At 42.8% G+C, this 20603-nt stretch overlaps 1 protein-coding gene across 1 annotated transcript in view; it reads left to right on the top strand.

The window, feature by feature from the left end:
• The first annotated feature begins 13554 nt into the window (after positions 1-13554).
• Positions 13555-20603, top strand: part of Mtap (methylthioadenosine phosphorylase) — a 39420-nt gene continuing 32371 nt past the window's right edge. Inside the window, exon 1 of the mRNA XM_048453057.3 lies at positions 13555-13712. Within this exon, the coding sequence (XP_048309014.1) occupies positions 13680-13712 (33 nt within the window). The 5' untranslated portion in view covers positions 13555-13679. The remainder of the gene's footprint in view (positions 13713-20603) is intronic.

The following is a 20603-nucleotide window of genomic DNA, read 5'->3' as shown; positions in this document are numbered from 1 at the left end:
ATAGGATCCCTCAACTCAGCCTGTTGTGGGGCTGAGGGTCTGGAGACAAAGTAGTGAGGGCAACTGCTGAAGGACTTGTTTTTATGGCATGTTCTGTCTTTTTGGGACTCTAGTCTATATGGATGCACAGCTTCCTAGGCCTGGATGTAGCAGGGGGGGCTTGGACTTCCCACAGGGCACGGTTCTCTGCCCTCTGTCAAGTAGGGAGTGAGAGGGAGGAGGGGGAGTGGGGGAGCAGGAGGAAATTGGGAGGAGGGAGGAAGTGTAAATTTATGAATGGAAAAATAAAAAAAAAAGCAAAGCTGGGACATCACAGTTTAGAGTATAATTTGTATGAATGTTATCAACAGACACACACACACAACACACGTTGGTGTGACTGAAATTTATAGCTACATCAACAAAAAATTATTATATTCCATTTTTTCCACCTCTTTATAAGGACTATCTTGGTGTATATGATATATATGTAGGTGTGCATGGGTGTTAACATGTATGGATATATGTTGGGAGTCTGTGTGTGCTCATGCCAGCATGCATATATGCAAGCCACAGGTTGGGTGTCTTCCTTGATCTCTCTTCAACCGACATTTGGAGGCAAGGTCTCTCACTTGAGCCCAGAGCATACTGGTTCAGCTGGCTAGATTTTTACTTTAAGGAGTCCGTCTCTCTTTCTGAGTGTAGGACGTCACCACACCTGCTGAGTTTGTGTGTGGGCCCTGGAAATCTGAACCCTGGTCCTCAGGATTGCATGGACAGGAATTAGAAGCTTGTCGATTCTATACTATTGCTTGTCTGTTTGTGTATCAGTACCATGCTGGCTTTGTAGTCTATTTCAAATTTAGGTATAATTCTTTCAGCCCTTTTCTTTCTGCTTTGGATTACTTTGGCTACTCTGGCTTTCTGCTTTGTATCAATTTATAATTTTTTCAACTTCTCTGAAGAAAAGTCAATGGAATTTTGATAGGACTTTATTGAATTTGTGTATCACTTTCAATAATATATCTATTTTCACAGTATAGTCTATCAATCCATGAGTATAGCGGTCTTTCTATCTTCCTCGGTTTCTTGTTTTGGCAACATCTAGAATCTGTTCTGGATGTAGAACTCAGAAGGGTTTTGTTTCTGTCCTGATTAAAGGCATCCACTTAAGGAATTCAAAGATTGCTGGACAAATGAAACATCTGAAGAAAAAGGACAAATCATGTAGAAAAGAAATGTCCAAAGAAAAGAGTAAATTAGATTATTGGTATCTCAAATTTCCAACAGGATAAAATTTCATAAATCTTGAAAATGTTTGTTTCTGTTGTTCTCTATGGACATACAATGCATATGGTCTTTCTATAGTTTCAGTCCAATTAAAGTTTAAAGCTGACTTTAGAGTTGGAGTGTGTCTCTCTCCTTCTCTAAACACAAGCATGCTTGCTAAAGTAACATTCAAAATCTCTGTCTTATGTCAGAAGAGCCACCTGATATGGGACAGAAGAAAAATCAAAATTAAGGGACTATTTTATTGCCACAAATCACTTAATCCTTTGGTTTTATTTTGACTCTTTAAAAGTTTTCTTAAGGTATAAATATTGTCTCAAAATTTATAGCATTAACATATATATTTTTTAAACTTTTGTCATAATAGTTATGATCATAATTCTAGAAAAAAGGATTCATCTACCTTCCTGTACATGATTTTGGGTTTGAGTCTCTACCAGTTTTCTGCAGTGAACCATGACCATGTCCAACAGTGACTTATGAAGTCTCCAAAAGGAGGATGAGGCCCCATATCAGTGACTCACCAGGACTATGATAACACCAATAAGCTGAAAAATATCGCCTAAAGATCGGCTTTGGACTACTAACTACTCAGGACAATTTTAAGGTGGCTAGTTGAGATGACCCAGCCTCACAGACTACTCTAACCACGACTTTCCCATTACACAGAGACTGGACAACAAATAATACTGCTACCTCTTCCACGAATTGACAATTAACCCAAACTTTTCTTTTCAGGATCCCCTAAAGATGTCTTTGGCCCTAGACAGCAGGAAGTAAATTTAAGAACATGATTCCCACATTCCCAAGAATGTGGTGGGTGGTTTTTGGTCTCTCATTAGGTTATCGATATTTGTCATTGTTTAGGGGGATTGGTTACAAGTTGCTATTGGCAATGGTCAGGAAAAAAAAACTAAACAAAGGAGATTAGATTCAGAATTCTTGTTTTGAAAAGAAATAACAGAGATATAGATACAATAGGATAAAGGCACAGATTATTGAGTCTACTCTGAAAAGAAGAAAATGAGGATATAGGTATATGATTAAAAGGTATGTTATTGAATCTACTTTTAAAAAGCAACTATTTGTTTTAAATATTTTACATTAGATTGGATTTTTGAATATTGTATACAAATTTTGTTAATTTATACAAATTTGAGATTAATTTTCTTAAAATATACTATACATATGTTTCTAATCTTGTTCAAGGTATTGTATCTATACAGCTAATTTAACAATGTAATACAAATTTCTAGTTATTATTACCAGCTATTTAGGATCATAAGGAAATGTTGGTTAGTTACATTGTACTCATATTAGGGATATTTTCAAAGTCAAACAGAGATATATTTTAGGTAGACAGGTCATCTTCAAACACTTCAGAGATCTAAAGAATATGTCTTTAAGAGGTTTTAATAACATAGCTTCTTTTTTATGACAATGGTATGCTGCTCCTGGTAGCACCAATCTACCTCAGAGAAGATGATGGGCATCAAAGAAACTCCACATGGAGTTTGCTTTCTTTGTGGCAAAAGTAAGCCACTGGGCAAGAACATGCCCTTGATTTCACTGCTGAAAATAGGCTGTCCTTATTGAACAAGCAGGACACAAAAGAGAGTAACTACAAAACCTTGTCAAGACAAAGTGGGAGAGTCCTTCAAAATCTTGCTTCACAGAAAAGTCTGTCATATATTCTCAGCTTGTAGGCCAAAGATGGGTTCCCCACTGTTGCAGAGGAATCTTGGTGACTGTCCAGGCAGCCAGCTGTTTCTATCATTTCTCACATTTTTTGTATATTGTTTGCTTGCACTTCCTGCTTACCCAGTTAATATTATTTCCATATCAGGTCTCTGATGGAGCTGAAGGCTAGATAGTTATAGTTTTCTTTGTTTGCCAGACTCGGAAAACTCACTAAAGGGATGTAAAGTGTATATAAGAGGTGCCAAAAGATAGTTTTGAAAAGTAATGCAAGTTGTGCTAAAAAAATAAATTAGAAACAAGACTTTGGACTCACCAACATATGATAGATAATTTTTTTCTGAGTTTGTCAAATGCAAATGGACTAGACATTGTTGACGAAATTATTGCCTATATATATATTGTATATAGTTATTGTACTTATGGTATACAGTTTTTTTACATTAGTTATAGCTTTCTTTTTATTTTAGACAAAAAAGGAAAATGTAGTGATATTTTGCTTATAATCTAACAAATAAAGCTTTCCTGAAGATCAGAGTGCAGAGTTAAACCCCTGGTTAGCTGTAGAGACCACAAAGTGGTGGCACACACCTTTAATCCCAGCACTAAGGAGGTGGAGACAGGAGTGATATGGCTGGATGGAGAAAGAAATATAAGATGGGGGGAGACAAGAGCTCAGAGCAGTCTGAGGTTTCAGTGAGATGGAATTCAGTCTGAAGTTTCTAGAGAGATTCAGTTTGAGGATTTGAACAGACGGGATCATTCAGTCTGAGCATTGGTAGAGGAAAGGACTCTCTAGCGGTTGGCTGCTTTCCTTCTCTGGTCCTTCAGTTTTCACCCCTGATAGCTGACTCTGAGATTTTATAATTAGGCCAATTAGAATTAGTGTTAAAATTTGGCTTCTTTTCCATGAATCTATGGTTTTTTTCTCTGTGCTTCTTGAGTATCCAGTCAATCCAGACAAATTCCTAAGACTCTTTCTCTCGCTGAGAAAATTTATTTTTTTAAATTCTAGTTTAATTCTGTTTTTTTTCTTTATAAGGGTATATAAAATGCAACATGATTACTCCATTGTATGGTCAAGAGAAGGCTTTATTGTAGAAATGAGGGGAGGAGAGAGAGAAAGAGAGACTGGCTAAGAGGCTTCCGGAAGAGTCCAGAGCAGAGAGAGAACGTAGACTGAACATGGCCAGCAGATTGTACCTGGCCAGGGCTATCTGTGAGAGAGGGGAGAGTGGCAGGGCATGGAGAAAACATGGTGAAAAAGAGGAACAAGGAGGTGGTGGAGAATGGTAGGGTTATAAGGAGAATTAGTAGTTATAGGGAGAAAAACCCCTGAACTACAGGAAGGAGGTGAGCTAGGATGCTAGCATGGATTCTCAAATGTGTGCAAGGTACTCATGATACTGCGGAAGCCTGGAGGCCAGCACACACTTTGATATGTTAATAGGCATAACAGGGAGTCATATGCTCCTTCTGTCAGAGGTAATGGAAATGAGTCCTTTTGGTAGATGAGAAATGGCTTCACAAGTTCCTAAGGAATGTTAGATTTTATCTAACCAATAGAAATCCTCCTACAGTCCAGGATGAGGTCAATTTGGGATATTTGGTCTGCCTACTGGAGCTTAGGGAATTAGAGCTTTCTTTGGACCTGACAGAGAGGTACCTTCTAACCCTCCATCTTACCCAGAATTATATTATTTGTGGGGGGAGGGGAGATATAGGTTTTTGGTTGGTTGGTTGGTTAGTTGGTTGCACTCTGCAACCTGGGATGACCTGGAACTTACCTGGAATGAAGCTTAAGCTGGCTTTGATCTCCACAAAGTCCTCCTCCCTCAGCCTCCTAAAGGCTGTGATTTCATGGGGACATTTTCTACTACACTCTGCAATACGTAAACATTAACAAATTTCACTACAACTACTGTGGGACAATGGTCTTGTACTCTGTAAAGGTTTGTCACTTGAATTGGCTTAATAAAATGCTGACTGGCCGGTAGCCAAACAGGAATTACAGATAGGGAAACCAGAGTAGGAAAATTCTGGGAAGAGGAAAGGGTTAGGCTGCAGTCATCACCCAGACACAGAGAAAGCAAGTTGAGAATGACTCACTAATAAAAGGTACCAAGAAAATGGCTAACACAAACAAGAATTATGGGTTAATTTAAGATGTAAGAGTTAGCTAAAAATATGCCTAAGCTATTGGCCAAAGAGTGTTGTAATTAGTATAGTTTCTGTGTAATTATTTCAGGTCAGATCTGGAAGGAAGAAAATAAACGAGCAACCTCCACCTACATACAACCTCAATCCTATCCCAGGTCACCCTTTCCACCTTCCTGCCTTTATTTAAGTTGTATCTATCTTCTTTCCAAACTGTCCTCTTGAAGTGTATATTTTTGTTAATTTATTTTTTATCTTATGTGCATTGCATTTTGCCTGTATACACGTCTGTGTGGGGATGCCAGATCCCCTGGAGTTGTAGTTACAGACAATTGTGAACCACCATGTGGGTGCTCAGAATTGAACTCAGGACCTCTGGAAGAGCAGTCGGTGCTCTTAACCACTGAGCCATCTCTCCAGCCCCCTCTTGACGTGTATATTACCCCTCTCCTGATTTACCATGGGACAATGGTAAGGACAGCATTCACCTGGTCCTCCTCTGCTCATTCAAGGCCAGTATGCCTCTATAACCTCATAACTAATAATATTAAGGACAGCTCAGCCTGGTGTATGCTATATCTCTTGCCCCAAATTGAACCAATCACAGCAAGCTAGAGATGCTATGACTATGGACAGCACACACACAAAGATACTCTCTTCCCCATCTGATTATCTCACTCAGCTGCCCACTTCCTGTATCATATTGTAACTTTCAGTACAGAACTGACTACTCATCTAAAACCTGATCTCACTGGCTTCCCTCTGGTTTCCCCTCTCTTTCTAAAGTCCATATCAAACCCTAACCATACTGTTCTTGGATTTCTCTCAGTCCTCCTGTTCCTAGACCCTCACTCCACTTTACCGACCACTCAACTTCCTCCTGGCCTCTTTTATTCTCCTGCGAGTCTAGAGTCCTATGACTGGTAATATGAATTTGTACTTCCCCAAACAGCAAACTCGTGTCGCTTTAGACTCGTGATCCTCAATCTGACATGCCCTGCATCTACCATTTTTCCCTACCTAATTTTGCATCGCCTATCTCCTATTTTGTTTAGAAAATGGGGCCACCAGAACTGGTCTTCATGATGTTCTCTAACAACTGCTCTTGAATATTTTAGAGTTTTTACTCTTACCTCCTTTCTTGTAGACTTAGGTCTCTGTCTGGATATAAGACAATGATCTCCAAAATTGCTTCTGATTCCATTTTTCTGTGGTTCTCTGGGATCTCAGCTTATTAATCATACTTCCAGGTTGGTTTCATACAATTTTTCCTCCATAGGTTTATTCCTTCCTGCATACAAATATGTTTGAAACTCTGATCACTGAAAGGAGAAAATTCTGACTCCCTGTCTTCTGGTCATATCCTAAAATCCTCTCTTTTTATTAAAACTGTATAGAAAGGAGTCTGGGTGCATAAAGAGGTATTTAAAAATATCTGGGCTATAAATGGAAAGATAGCTCAGTGGTTAAGGGTACTTACTCCTCTTCCAAAGGACCCAGGTTTGGTTACCTGCACTCACATAGTGGCCAACAGCTCTCTGTAACTCCAGTCCCATGCAGGCAAAGCACTCAAACATTTAAAAGTAAAAAGAATAAAGATGTTTGGGTTTAGTAGCCTTCCTACATGCCAAAGATAAAAGGACTAAGAAAGAAATCAGGAAATCAACACCTTTCACAATAGCCTCAAGTAAATAAATACCTTGGAATATGCCTAGCCAAGAGGAGGGGGGACCCTCTAAAATATAAAATCTAAAACAACAAAGAAATATAGTAAAGAAAACAGAGAGACAGAGAGCCCTCTCATGTCCATGGACTGACAGGATTAATATTATTAAAGTGGTCATTCTACCAAATGCAATCTACAGACTTAACCCTCATCAAATCCTAAAACAATTCTTCACAAAATTTTTAAAAAACAATCATAAAATTTGTATAGAAGCAGAAAAGAGCCCAGAGAGATAAACAAGCCTGAACAATAAAAACTCTGCTGGAGGTATCATCATACCTGATTACAAATGATACTATAGAGATATAGTAGTAAAAATAGCACTATATCGGCGCAAAAACTAGACATGTTGGTCAATGGAATAGAAGTGAGGACCCAGATGTAAGTCCACATGCCACAGCCACCTGATTTCTTATATATAAAGATGCCAAAATTATACTTAAGAGAAAAGAAGGCATTTTTAATAAATGATATCTACATGTAGAAAAAATGAAACTTGGTCCTTCTTTCTCAGCCTTACACAGATTGGTTTCATAGAGATTAAAGATCTCAAAGTCAACCCTTAAATTTCTAGAAGGAAGAGTAGGGGGTACAGGTCACGAAGTACACTCAGGTAAGGACTGTCTGAATAGACTCCAGGTGACCCAGATACAAGATCAACAGTCAACAAGTGGAATTTCAGAACACTTAAATGCTTCTGTGCTGTAAAGAGAACTGTTAAGGCAGCCTACATAATGGAAGAAGATAACAATTTTTGCCAACTATACACCTGACAGACGGACAGAGTCTAGAATATACTAGGAACTCCAAAGTTAAACACCATGAAAAAAACAAACAACCCAATTAAATTCTATGGAACTGAACACAGAGTTCTCAAAAGAAAAATATAAATGACTAAAAAATATTTGAAAAGATATTCTCACCCTTAACCATCATGATAATGCAAATAAAACTACTCTGAGATTGTTTTTCTTACTCCTACCAGAATGGCTAAAATTTTAAACCAAACCAACAAAAATGATAGTAGAAAAAAAATGAGAGAAATAGAGAACCCTCATGGACTTTGGCATGAGGAGTACAAGTTGGTGCAGACAGGATGGAAATCAGTGTGGTGGTTCCTCAGAAAACCAGAAATAGATCTGCACCATGTCTCAAATATACCACTCCTGGACATATAGCCAGAAGACTATTTCCTACTACAGAGACACAGGCTCATCCGCATTTGTAGTTGCTCTGCTCACAATAGCTAGAATATGGAAACAGCCTAAATGTCCATCACGTGAATCATGGACGATGAGGATATGGTACACATATAAATACTTGTATACAAAATGGATTTTTATATAAAAATCTCATTATAGGGCCAGAGCAGGCCTGAGGCAGCGAACTCCACAACTGCAGGACTGAGCAAGTGACCTGGGTGGAAGCAGGCCTGGGATGGAGAACTCCACGGGAGCAGGAGCGGATCCAGACCAGGGACATTTGCAGAAGCAGGAATCGGCCAGCAACCCAGGCTGGAGCAGGCCTGAGACAGCAAACTCCACAGGAGTAGGAGCAGACCCCGACCAGGAACATTTGCCGAGGTAGGACTGAGCCAGCATCCTGGACCAGAGCAGACCTGAGACAGCAAACTCCAGAGGAGCAGGTACAGGGGAACAACTGGTAATCAAGTGGGCCAGAGCCAAGACTGCTGCAGGTCCAGCCATGAATCTGGGACTTTCAAAAGAGTAGACTTGAGCCAGGACCCCTGAGGGTCTAGGCATGAGTCTGGGACCTCCAAAAAAGTAGGCCTGAGCCAGAACCTCTGTGGATCTGAGCTTAAGTCTGGGATCTCTGATGGAGAAGGCCTGAGCCAGATCCTCTGCAGGTTCAGGAGCACCCAAGTCTAGGACCTCCAAGGGAGAAGATCAGAGCCAGAGACCTTTGCAAGACCATCTGCAGGAGCAGATGCAGACCAAGGACATTTACAGAAACAGATCTGAGCTGGCAACCTAGACCAGAGCAGGCCTGAGACAGAAAACTCCACAGGAGCAGAGCAAACCCTGGGAGTGCTGAAAGACCTGCAGGAACACAGAGTAACCAACGGGGTAACTAAAACCATAGCACTGACTGTACCATGAGGAACAACCATCTGAGCCTTGCATCCACTGGCACCTAGAAGATTAATCACCAGAGTCACAGACAGCCCCAACCACACCAAACAGAGGGAAAGATGAGTACAAAGGTAAGAACACACACAACACCACAAAGAGCAACACAACACCAGTAAAACCTAGAGACTCTACAACAGCAAGACTTGAACAACAAAATATAGATGAAGCAGAAGAATATTACCTAAAAAAATAACTTCAGGAGAACCTTTGAGACTCTTAAACAAGAAATGATAAATTCTCTAAAAGAAATGGAGGAAAAGGCAAAAAAAAAATTGGAAGACATCAAAAATCCCGTGAAGAAAAACAATAAAAAGTAGTCAAATATATAAAAGAAACTATTCAAGACTTGAAAACTGAAATAGAGACAATAAAGAAAACACAAGTCGAGGGAATTACAGAAACAGAAATCATGAGAAAACGATCAGGAACCACAAATGCAAGCATGAACAGCAGAATACAAGAGATGGGAGAGAGAATCTCAAGAGCTAAAGATACAATAGAGGAAATAGACTCATCAGTCAAAAAAAAATTAATCTAAAAAACTCTTAACACAAAATATTCAGGAAATATGAGACACTTTGAAGACCACTCAGAGGTTAAGAGCACTGACTGCTCTTGGAGGAGTCAACTAAAGGTCCTGAGTTCAATTCCCAGTAACTATATGATGGCTCACAACCATTTGTAATGAGATCTGGTGTCCTCTTTGGGACTGCAGCAGACATGCAGACAGAATACTGTATACATAATTAATACTTAAATCTTTTTAAAAAAGAAGGGAAAGAAGTTCAACTCAAAAGCACAGAAAATATATTTAACAAAATCATAGAAGAAACTTTCCCAACCTAAAGAAAGCTGTGCCTATGAAGATACAAGAAGCTTACAGAACACCAAAGAGACTGGAAAAAAAAAATTCCTCACCACATAATAATCAAAACACTAAACATACCAAATAAAGAAAGAATATTAAGAGCTACAAAGAAAAAAGGCCAAGTAACATGTAAAGGCAGAGCTATCAGAATTGCACCTGACTTCTCATTGGAGACAATGAAAGTCAGAAGGTCGTGGTCAAGCATTTTGCAGACATTAAGAGACCATGGATGCCAGCCCAGACGACTATGCCTCGAAAAACTTTCAATCACCATAGAAAGACAAAACAAGTTATTCCATGACAAAACCAGATTTAACCAATACCTAGCCACAAACCCAGCCCTACACAAAGTACTAGAAGCAAAACTCCAACCCAAGGAAGTCAGCTACATCAACAAAAACACAGACAATTGATGATCTCACATCAGCAAAACCCATAGAAGGGAAAAACACACAAAATAACATCACCAAAAATGAAAACTAAATTAACAGGAGATAGCAATCACTAGTCATTAATATCCCTTAATATAAATGGACTCAACTCACCTATGAAAAGACACAGGCTACCAGATTGGATATGAAAACAGAATTCAGTCTTCTGCTGCATACAAGAAACACACCTAAACATCAAAGACAGATATCGCCCCACAGTAAAGGGTTGGGAAATAAAATTCCAATCAAAGGACCTAAGAAACAAGCTGGTGTAGCTATTCTAATATCCAACAAAATAGATTTCAAACTAAAATTAACCAAAAAAAGACAAAGAAGGACATTTCATGTATTTTTCATAACAGGAAAAATCCATCAAGAGGAAATCTCAATACAGAACATTTGGTCCCCCAAATTCAAGGTCACCCTCATATGTAAAAGAAACACTACTAAAGCTTAAATCATACATTAAACCAAACACACTAATAGTGGGAGACCTAAACACCCGACTCTCACCAATAGACAGGTCTGTCGGACAAAAAATTAACAAAGAAATAAGGGAACTAACAGATGTTATGACTCAAATGGACTTAACAGACATCTATAGAATATTCCATCCAAACATAAAAGAATATACCTTCTTCTCAGCACCTCATGGAACCTTCTCAAAAACTGACCACAAACTCGGTAACAAAGCAAATCTCAACAGATACAAAAAATTGGAATAATATATACCTTATCAGATCTCCATGGCTTAAAACTAGAATTCAAGAGCAATACTAATTCCAGAAAGCCCACAAACACATAGAAATTAAACAATGCTGACCTGAATAATCAATGGGAAGAAATAAAGGGAGACATTAAAGACTTCCTAAAATTCAATGAAAATGATCACACAACATACCCAAATTTATGGGATACAATGAAAGCAGTGTTAAGAAGAAAGTTCATAGCAATAAATGCCTACATAAAGAAGCTGGGAAAATCCCACAATAGTGAATTAATAGAAAATTTGAAAACTTTAGAACAAAAAGAAGCAAACTCGCCCAAAAGAACTAGATGACAAAAAATAATCAAATTGAAAGTTGAAATCAACAAAATAGAAACAATGAAAATTATACAAAGACTCAATGAGACAAAGAGTGGTTCTTCAAGAAAGTCAACAAAATAGACAAACCTTTATCCAAACTAACCAAAGGCAGAGAGAGAATATCCAAATTAACAAAATCAGAAATGAAAAGAGGGACATAACAACAGACATGGAGGAAATACAGAGAATCATCAGGTCATATTTCAAAAATTTTCCACAAAATTGGAAAACTTAAAGGAAATGGACAACTTTTTGGATAGATATCACTTACCAAATTAAATCAAGATCAGATAAGCAAATTAAACATACCTATAACTGCTGAAGAAATAGAAACAGGCATCAGAAGTCTGGTTTCAGCTCAGAATTCTACAAGATTTTCAAAGAAGAACTAATACCAACACTCCTCAAATTGTCCCACAAAAAAGGAACAAAAGGAACATTGCCAAACTCTTTTTATGAGGCTACAATTACCCTGATACCCAAACCACATTAAAGACATTTCTAAGAAAGAGAATTACAGACCAATCTCACTCATGAACATTGATGCAAAAATACTAAATAAAATACGGGCAAATCAGATTCAAGAACACATCGGGACCATCATCCACCATGATCAAGTCAGCTTCATTCCAGAGATGCAGGGATGGTTCAACATACAAAAATCTGTTAACATGATCCACCATATAAACAAAATAAAAACCACACGATTGTCTCATTAGATGCTGAAAAAGCTTTAGACAAAACACAACATCCCTTCATGATAAAGGTCTTGTAGAGAACAGGAATCAAGGAACATACCTAATATAATAAAGGCAATATACAGCAAGCCAACAACCAACATCAAACTAAATGGAGAGAAACTCAGAGCAATCCCACTGAAATCAGGAGTAAGACAAGGTGTTCCACTCTCTCCATATTTATTCAATATAGTTCTTGAGGTCCCAGCTAGAGCAATACTACACCAAAAGGAGAACAAAGGGATACAAATTGGAAAAGAAGTCAAACTTTCACTATTTGGTGATCATATGATAGTTTATATAAGCAACCCCAAAAATTCTACCAAGGAACTTCTACAACTCATAAATACTTTCAGTAAGGTAGCAGAATACAAGATTAACTCAAAAAAAAATCTGTAGCCTTCCTGTACACAGATGATGAATAGGCTGCAGGCACGCACACACACAGCAGCAGGTATGTGCACACTCACACATACACACAAGTAAATAACAAAATAAAGCTTTTTAAAAAAATGACAACTGCCTCCCAGCACTTTGTTTGGGGCAGTTTACTGCATCAAAGGCTGTATATACTGAATCATCCTAGTGGACAAGGGATGGGCCTCTGAAGTGAGTATCTAGGGCAAGGTTGTAGAGATGAGAGTGGTTCCTGCTAGGATTGCATCATGGAGACACAGACACGATTCTGAATCCTGCCGTATTGCATGCTGCCCTGGCATAGGAAGTTTTCATTTTTGTTTTGTTTGTTTTGTTTTATTGGACTGCGGATTGAAGCTAGGACTTGGATGCTAAACACCAAGTCCCCTCTCCCCCCCCCCCCCTTTTTTTTTTTACTTTTTGAGATAGGCTCTCAATATAGCTCAGGGTGGCCTTGAGCTCACTCTGGAACCAAGCCAGACCTTGAATTTGCCACAGAGCTGCTCCAACCTCCAACCTCCCGAGTGACTGGGATTACAAATCTGCACCACTAGTCGCAGTAGGAAGTATTAAGAATGCGTCTTGCTTGGTGTTGGGGCAGAGTCGCGCCTCCTTACAGGCCTCCCGCCAAATTGAAGATGAATAAACCAGTTTGAAAATCAGAGCGCAGGGGGTGGGAATCTCAGCTAGCACCCTTCAGCCTCCCTTCGCCCACCCAAAGGCCCGACAGGAATGCGGCAGGGCCTGGCTTTACAGCCCAGGTCACCGAGGCAGGCAATTCAGTGCAGAACTGAAGTACTGCGCCACCTCACGGAGTTCTTATAAAAGAGTTAAAAGACAAAGTGCCACGCAGGTCCTAGGTGGCTTCATTTCTACAATAACCAAGGGCCCGCCATCACGCGGCAAGATAAGAGAGAAGCGCCAAGAACCCGATAAGTCTGCAAAAGGGTCGGGAGGCGGGAACCTGATTTGAGGAGGAGGGTACCAGGAGAGCAGCCAATCCCACGCTCCCCGGGAGGAAGAGGAGGAGCCAGGGCCCCCGGGCCCCCGCACTGCTCACTCCCGCGCGGCGCCAGCCCCGCAGTCTTCTCCCGGTTCAGCGTTCCCGCTCACAGACGATTTCCCCTGGTGCAGACATGGCCTCAGGCGCCGCCTGCGCGCCGGTGAAGGTGAGATCACCCTACAAGCCGCAGATGGGCCCTCCCTCCCGGGTTCCCTCTTGCCCCTCCGCAGCGGCCGCGCCTCCCGGCTGTGTCCCCCAACCCCCGCACGGCGGCGGAGAGGCGCAGGGGCACGGCATTCGTCCCCAGTGCACTCCAGTGTCCCCCAGCCTTTAGACTCATCTGCATCCCGGGCCCCACGGTGGTAGCCGGTGGTCTGGTGGGGGGCGATGGCTGGGCTGCTCCCCGCTACCACCCTTCCTCAGTACCACTCCCCTCTGAAGATGCTCCAGACGGGAGCTGACACGTGGCCCGGCTGCGGCTCTTGTCCCTCCTGCCTTGCGGGATTTGCGCTTCCGCTCTCTTGACTCGTCCCACGTGGGAGAGCCGAACACTTGCTCTTTTGCACGCGTCTGGCTCCCCACCCCCGCTCCAAACTTAAATTTCTCTTCGCTTTGTTTTACTCCGGTAGCGCAGAGCTGTGGGTGCTCCAAGACTTTTCTCGATACTGAAAAGGAGTGCAGACCTCGTGTTAGGGCCGCTCCCCGCCCGAAGGCCTCTGTCTTTAAAACTGCTTTGCCACCTTGCGAGTTAGAGCTATTTTTTGTAGCCTCGGGCCCCCAGAGAGCATTACACAAGGGATTCTTGTATTCAGGGAACCGCTGGCCAGAAGAGAGTTCTGAGAGTTGCTGTGAGCCTCCCCTGGGTCTTTTAAATAAATCCCGATTGAAGGACAGAGATTGGAAGTGGAACTGCAGAGAACAGGAAAACTGGTGGGAAAGGCTGAGTCCTTTCTAGGCTGCTTATTATTAGCCAATAACTCAGCTAACTTGGTGACTTTTGGAATTTCTGACCGGTGACACAGGTAGTGCACTGCTTTCTCCAGGCATCTCTTGGATTCCCCGCAGGGCTGTTGGATTCCCTTGGAAGAAGCAAATCTCTGCAGTTAGGATGCAGCCAACCTGGGCTTCGTATGCTGGGGCCTTGCAGGGCTTTGTGAACCACCCAGGAAGAGAGGAAGGCATTAGGATGCTGAGCTCAGACTTACTGGCTAACCTTTTTTGTTTTTTTCTTTTTTGCCATTTTGAAAAAGATTGTGTACGTTTATAGAAAGCTTCCTGACAGCAGGAACTAAGCAGAAAGGGTCTTGTGCAAGGTACAGTCTACCACATATTTATGAAGTGTTCATTTTACTACAGTGTAGGCTGGAATTCTGTCTGTATTGGGGATAGTTGAATTATTAAGAGTGGAGATAATTATTTCCAAAGGTATCATAGGCTTTACACCTTTCCCTGAACTCCGTAAGAGGGGCCAGATGTAATCATTTGACCTAGACCGAGGAAGGGGTTTCCCAAGAAACTTCACCGGGATATATATCTTTTTTATTTTATTTTTTTTCATCTCTGACCCACAATATGAATAAAGCCAGAATGGCTGGTACTTCTCACACACGGAGCCCAGTCAGGGTAATACTATCTGTGCCAGGGCTGGCATATCTCAACAGAAGGAATTCGCTTTAATCTGATTAGCATTCTGTCTGACACACAGTTTCCCTGTAAAATGGATGTGGTACACTTAAGAGCAGAGAGAGCTATGTAAATATTGAATGATGTGTATTTTTTTTTCTTAACTTGGCAAGCTTTTGAAATAAAACTTAAGAGATATAAATGGTGCTAGAAATGCCTGCTGATTGCTCTCCTTGAGACTGGAACAGGTGAGGATTCGTGATGTCTGCACCATATTCTACAAATAGCTCAAGCAGCATCTCGTCTAGAAAACATGAGGTGCCCGCATCCAGAGCAAAATAACCTGTTTAAAAAGCATATCTTAAGGCCGGCGAGTGGGGGTGCTCTGGGGTGCTTGCTACCAAATACGAGAGCATGAGTTTGGATTCTCAGCACCCACATGGGGGAGAGGTGAGAGGGCTGGTTGCCGAGGCCAGCGTCTATGGTCCTGGCACTAGAGAGGCAGACGTGGGCAGACTCTTGGAACTTGCAGACTGGCCAGCCTAGCCAAATTGATGAGACCAATTCAGTGAGAATGCCTGCCTCACTGAAAGATGGATTACTATTAACTGCGGGAGACACCATGTCTACCTCTGGCCTTTGCACACATGTACATGTATGTGCACCTTCACACCAGACACATGTGGGAACATGTGCCTAACACCCCATGCAAACTCTTTTCTCTGCATAACGTCTGGTAATCGTGTTCTTACAGATGTGGACCTGAGACCCTGAAAGGTCAAGTGTCCACTGGCCCCGTGCCTGCACCTGCATCTACTGCAGGTCCAGCCAGTAACTGGGACTCTGCAGTCACTGGCCCACCCCAGCAGGACTTTTATGACCCGCAGGATCTGCCTCCTGCTGCTGCCCCCAAAAGTCGTTTTTAACTAAATCTCTTTCATTCTGTTTACCAGTAAGACTCAAGACTCAGAGGCTGGGATGAAAGTCTGCTGACTCAGGGATGTTGAAGGGCAACTAGCCCTTCACTCTTTGAAATAGTGTCCTTCAGTTCTGCCTCGAAGTCCCTCCCTACTACTTCCTGTGCCTCTCTCCATCTTCCGGACTCCCTCTGACTTTCTGTCAGCTAGTTGCTGGCTCCGCCTCCTAACCCAAGGTTGATTTTATTTAATTAATGCAAGGTTAATTTTATTTAATTCATGGAAAGGCAAACTCAGGGTTCCCAGTGTGATTGAATATCCCACAACAAAACCGGGCCTAGATAACAACAGACCTAAAATCTGGCCTTGCCATCAAGGAGATGTGAGACAGTTCTCAGACTTGAAACATTGTCTCTGGTGCTTTACTGTGTGGGTGAAGAGGGCATTCTACCTTAGGAAACAGAGAGTGTGGACTGGGTGTCTACACAGGCCACCTCCGGTTTGCAAAAACCACTTAGCATTCTCCAAGTGCGAGTGTAGGAGGCACGGCCGGTGGCATGCTGCCTGATTCACTGCGCCATTTCGTCTGTTACTGAGAAGCAACAGTTGGATTAGGTACAGCCGTAGGAGTGTTCTCACATCGCTGTTGAGGGCCAAAAAAAAAAAGGGGGGGGGAGCTGAAGAGATCCAGCCTCCCATTCCAGTGCTACCTCCCTCTGTCAGCTGTGTGGTCTCTTAGAGCTGATCACACCTACCTTAAGAGTTGGTAGGTTTAAATACAAGAGCATGTCGCACACCCAGCTCAGTTCTTGTTTCATTATTGCTAGCTCTGGTGCCTTCCTTTGTAAAATGGAAATATTACCCTCGGTTTAAGAGATTAGAGCATGTGGATGGAAAGGCCTCTGGCTTTGTGTGGACCGTATAGTGTTCGGCACCTCAGTGAAACCTAGCTGTCTGCTGGCAGAATCCTACCCACAAATACTCCATTGAAAACCTGCCAAGCCCGGAGAAGACGTATTTGAGTGAAACAATGTTTCTAAGTGTGTCTTTGTATTGTGGCTGGGAGCTAGTAAAGAGTCATGGAAGAGGGCCTTTAGGCCTTGGTGTTTAAGCTCTGCTACTACTATGGTTGTTTGAGGAGATGGGGTGGTTGGAGGCGATTAAGTCATGATCATAGAGCTTCCCGGATGGCAGTAGCGTCATTGTGAAAGGCATCAGGCCTTTAAGGCCACATGGTTCTGCCATGTAAGAGACCATCTATGAACTAAAGGGCAGGTTCTCCCACGCACTGAATTGGCCTTGGGGGTCTGCAGATGGTGAGAAGGAAGTTTCTAAGTCTGATTATAATAGCAACTTGAGCACATTGAAGACACGCCCATAATTGAAATGGTGATAAGGAACCTGAGGTTGTGGTGGCTAGCCAGGACTTGGGAAGTTCTGGTGAAGAACTCGGCATGGTGGCCTATTTACCCTGCGCTTGTGATTATGAGAATTCTCTGGTTGTGGGCCTTCGGGATATAAACCATGATGAAGAATTAGGATTTACAATTGCCTTTAAACCCATCAGCACCCCAAGTCAGGCCAGCACAGGCAGATCTCTGAGTTGTAAGTCAGCCCAGTCTGCACACTGAGTTTGCACCCAGCTGTGGCTGCATAGTAATACCCTATTCCAAAATAAAAGAAGAATTCCGATTTGATCCTAAATGCCGTGGAAGCCACCCAAGGATTCTGAAGAGAGCGGTAGCATGTGGTTTATATTTTTAAGTGGTTACCTGGCTGCTCTGTACGAAATGGCCTGTACTGGACCAGGGACTACATCTGGTCACAAGCCATGGTTCTTGTGCTCCAGTTTCATCTGGCAGCCATAGAAGTAGCGAGGCTGCAGGCAGAGTGAAGGTACAATGTGGGGAGTAGAGCAAGAGGGAGAGGATGCTGAGAAATCAAACAAAAGCAAGGAGGGTAATTTCGAGATTCCTCGCTCTGACCTTTCTGGTCAGAATTAAAGCATGGGCTGTGAGAGACCTCTTTCCTCTGGTGGCAGGGTAGCTGCTGGGGGCATCCAGGTTCGGGGAGGGTAGAAAATAATGGTGACAGTCTTAATGGTTCCTGCCATTGTGTAGGAAGACTTTAGGGAAACATTGTCCAGCTTCAGCCATGCACTGGTGGAGTGCTTGACTGTACGGAAGGCAAAGCAGATCTTTGGCATCTAGAGACTGGTTGGGAGGGGGATGTTTGGAGAGCTGTAATGCCTCTGGCTAGTTTCTGCTCTGGGAGATTAGGAAATAATGTTAATCACATTAGAGTGGTAGAGAGAGAATGTGACCCTGCTGGAGATTGCTAGTGGGCTTCAGGCTAAGGGAGAAGGTAAGTCACAGTGTCCTAGGTTGGAAGATGGCCATTAAACCTCTCCTTTGAGCTGTCCCGAGCATGGGTGGCATAATTCTTCTGTCGGATTGCCCTAAACTCTGCAGCACACAGAATACATCCTCGCCCCCTCCCCACAACGCTGTCTCCTCGCCATCACTCTGGCAACCATTGCGTACTCTTCAGATGCCCCCAGGAAAGCTAGTTCATATTTGGTTAAAGCCTCCTGGACACTGCCTGACAGACTGCCTGGTATACCTGCCTGCAAGGAAAAGCAGGGAAATAGGGAACCTGCGTTGCCTTGAGGAAGGATGTTTCTGATATGTTTGCTGGTCTTGGTAGAGTAGGGAGCAGGAATTGTTAGGATGCAGTAGTGCATTTAACTCCCATACTGGTTCCATAAGGTAATTAAAAACCTGACTCACATAGGAAGAGTTGAGAAGCAGACTAGTAAGTATTTGGATGTGAGGGTCCCCGGACCCTTAGCTGTGGTTTTAACTGTATTCTAATCTGTACCTCAGTAGTTTTCTCTTTTTGTTCCCCCTTTCTTTTTCTTTGTTTTGTTTTGTTTTGTTTTGTTTCGAGACAGGGTTTCTCTGTAGCTTTGGAGCCTGTCCTGGAACTAGCTCTTGTCGACCAGGCTGGTCTCAAACTCACAGAGATCCACCTGCCTCTGCCTCCCGAGTGCTGGGATCAAAGGTGTACGCCACCACTGCCCGGCAACCTCAGTGGTTTTCAAAGCCGTGCAGTGCATCTGCTTCATCTGACACCTTGTCAGAAATGCGGAGTCCTGGGCCTTGTCCAGTCCTGCTGAACTGTGAACTTGTGGCCCTGCGATCCGGTGCCAACTAGCCCAGGAGGTTAGATGTCCCCCAACTGACAGCACTGACATCAGGGAACTTTGGAAAGTGTGGAGGTGGTTCCTTCTCATTGTGTTCCTTCTCTGTGGCTGCAAGGAGAATTAGTTCGAGCTGAGTGCCTTCAAACAACAATGTATTGTTCTCCTAGGTCTAGGAGCTGCAAGTCCGTAGTGAGTCTTAGATCAAGAAGTCCATAGGGCTAGCTCCTCTTGCAGGATCTCAGGTAGGAAGAACTCATTGGCTCTACAGCTTCTAGAGACTCATACTTGTCTATTAGACCTACAGTCACAATCTCCTCTTGACCTCTTGACTCATCACATGACTCTTGACTTCCTGTTATTAGAACCCTCTAGTGTCCATTTAGGACCCATCCAGATAGTCCAGGGTAGTCTCCGCTCTCATCTTGATTTATTTACATGGAATAATGTTTATAGGTTCTGAGGGCTGCGGTGTAAGTATGGGGGGGTGGGGCTCTTAGAGTGTGGATCCTAAATATCTCTTTAGAAGCCTCATGATAAAGGTTACAGCCTGTTATGCTGTTGGGAGATGGAGCGCATAGGAGGTCAGCCTCGTTCTGGAAGTTAAGTCATGGAAGGCATGCTACTACCGCGGGCATTGGAGCTACAGACCTTCCCATTTTTGCTTCCTTGCTTCTGTGATTTGAGCAGCTTGACTCTGTCCCCTGCACCGAAAACTCCACCTCACCACGGGCTCAGCCGTGGGGTCAGCTGACCACAGACTAAAACTGGGTGCCAAAGTAAACTTCTCCTCGAGGTTGGGTTTTCTTGCGTGTTTGTCTCCCACTGACAGAAAGCCGGCCAAGTAGCGAAGGGGTCATTTTAAAGCCGGCCATCCTCAGCTAGCTCACATTTTAGAAACTGTGTTTTAAGCAGAACCACACACTAGAAACAACCCACAAGCTTTGAATACGGTGTATGGCTTGCCTGTTGATCAGGTCGTCTGCAGTTTGGGACCTGACTTTGGACATTTGGGGCTTACTGATAACCATCAGCTGCGTGGCGAGGAACCTAGGCCATGTCCTGCCCTGGTTCCACAAGCAAAGGAGAGTTGGAGTGAGAGCAGTGAGTTTTGAGGAAAATGCTCCTCAGAAACTAATAGTTGATTTCAGGGGGAAATGTATGTCGTCAGGGTGTCTAGAGGCTTGTGACATTAAAGCCAAGGCTGTTCTGATCGTCCAGGCCACCCTTGCTTCTCTAACTCTGATACCAGGATTAGGTTACTAGGGTGGCCTCCACAGAGCTCGGCAGGCAGGAAAGCTTGACCAATAGACAC

This window comes from Myodes glareolus, chromosome 3 (genome assembly GCF_982192425.1).
Source record: "Myodes glareolus chromosome 3, mMyoGla1.1, whole genome shotgun sequence".
In the NCBI taxonomy this organism is placed as follows: Eukaryota; Metazoa; Chordata; class Mammalia; order Rodentia; family Cricetidae; genus Myodes; species Myodes glareolus.
This window is presented reverse-complemented; position numbering and strand designations above follow the sequence as displayed.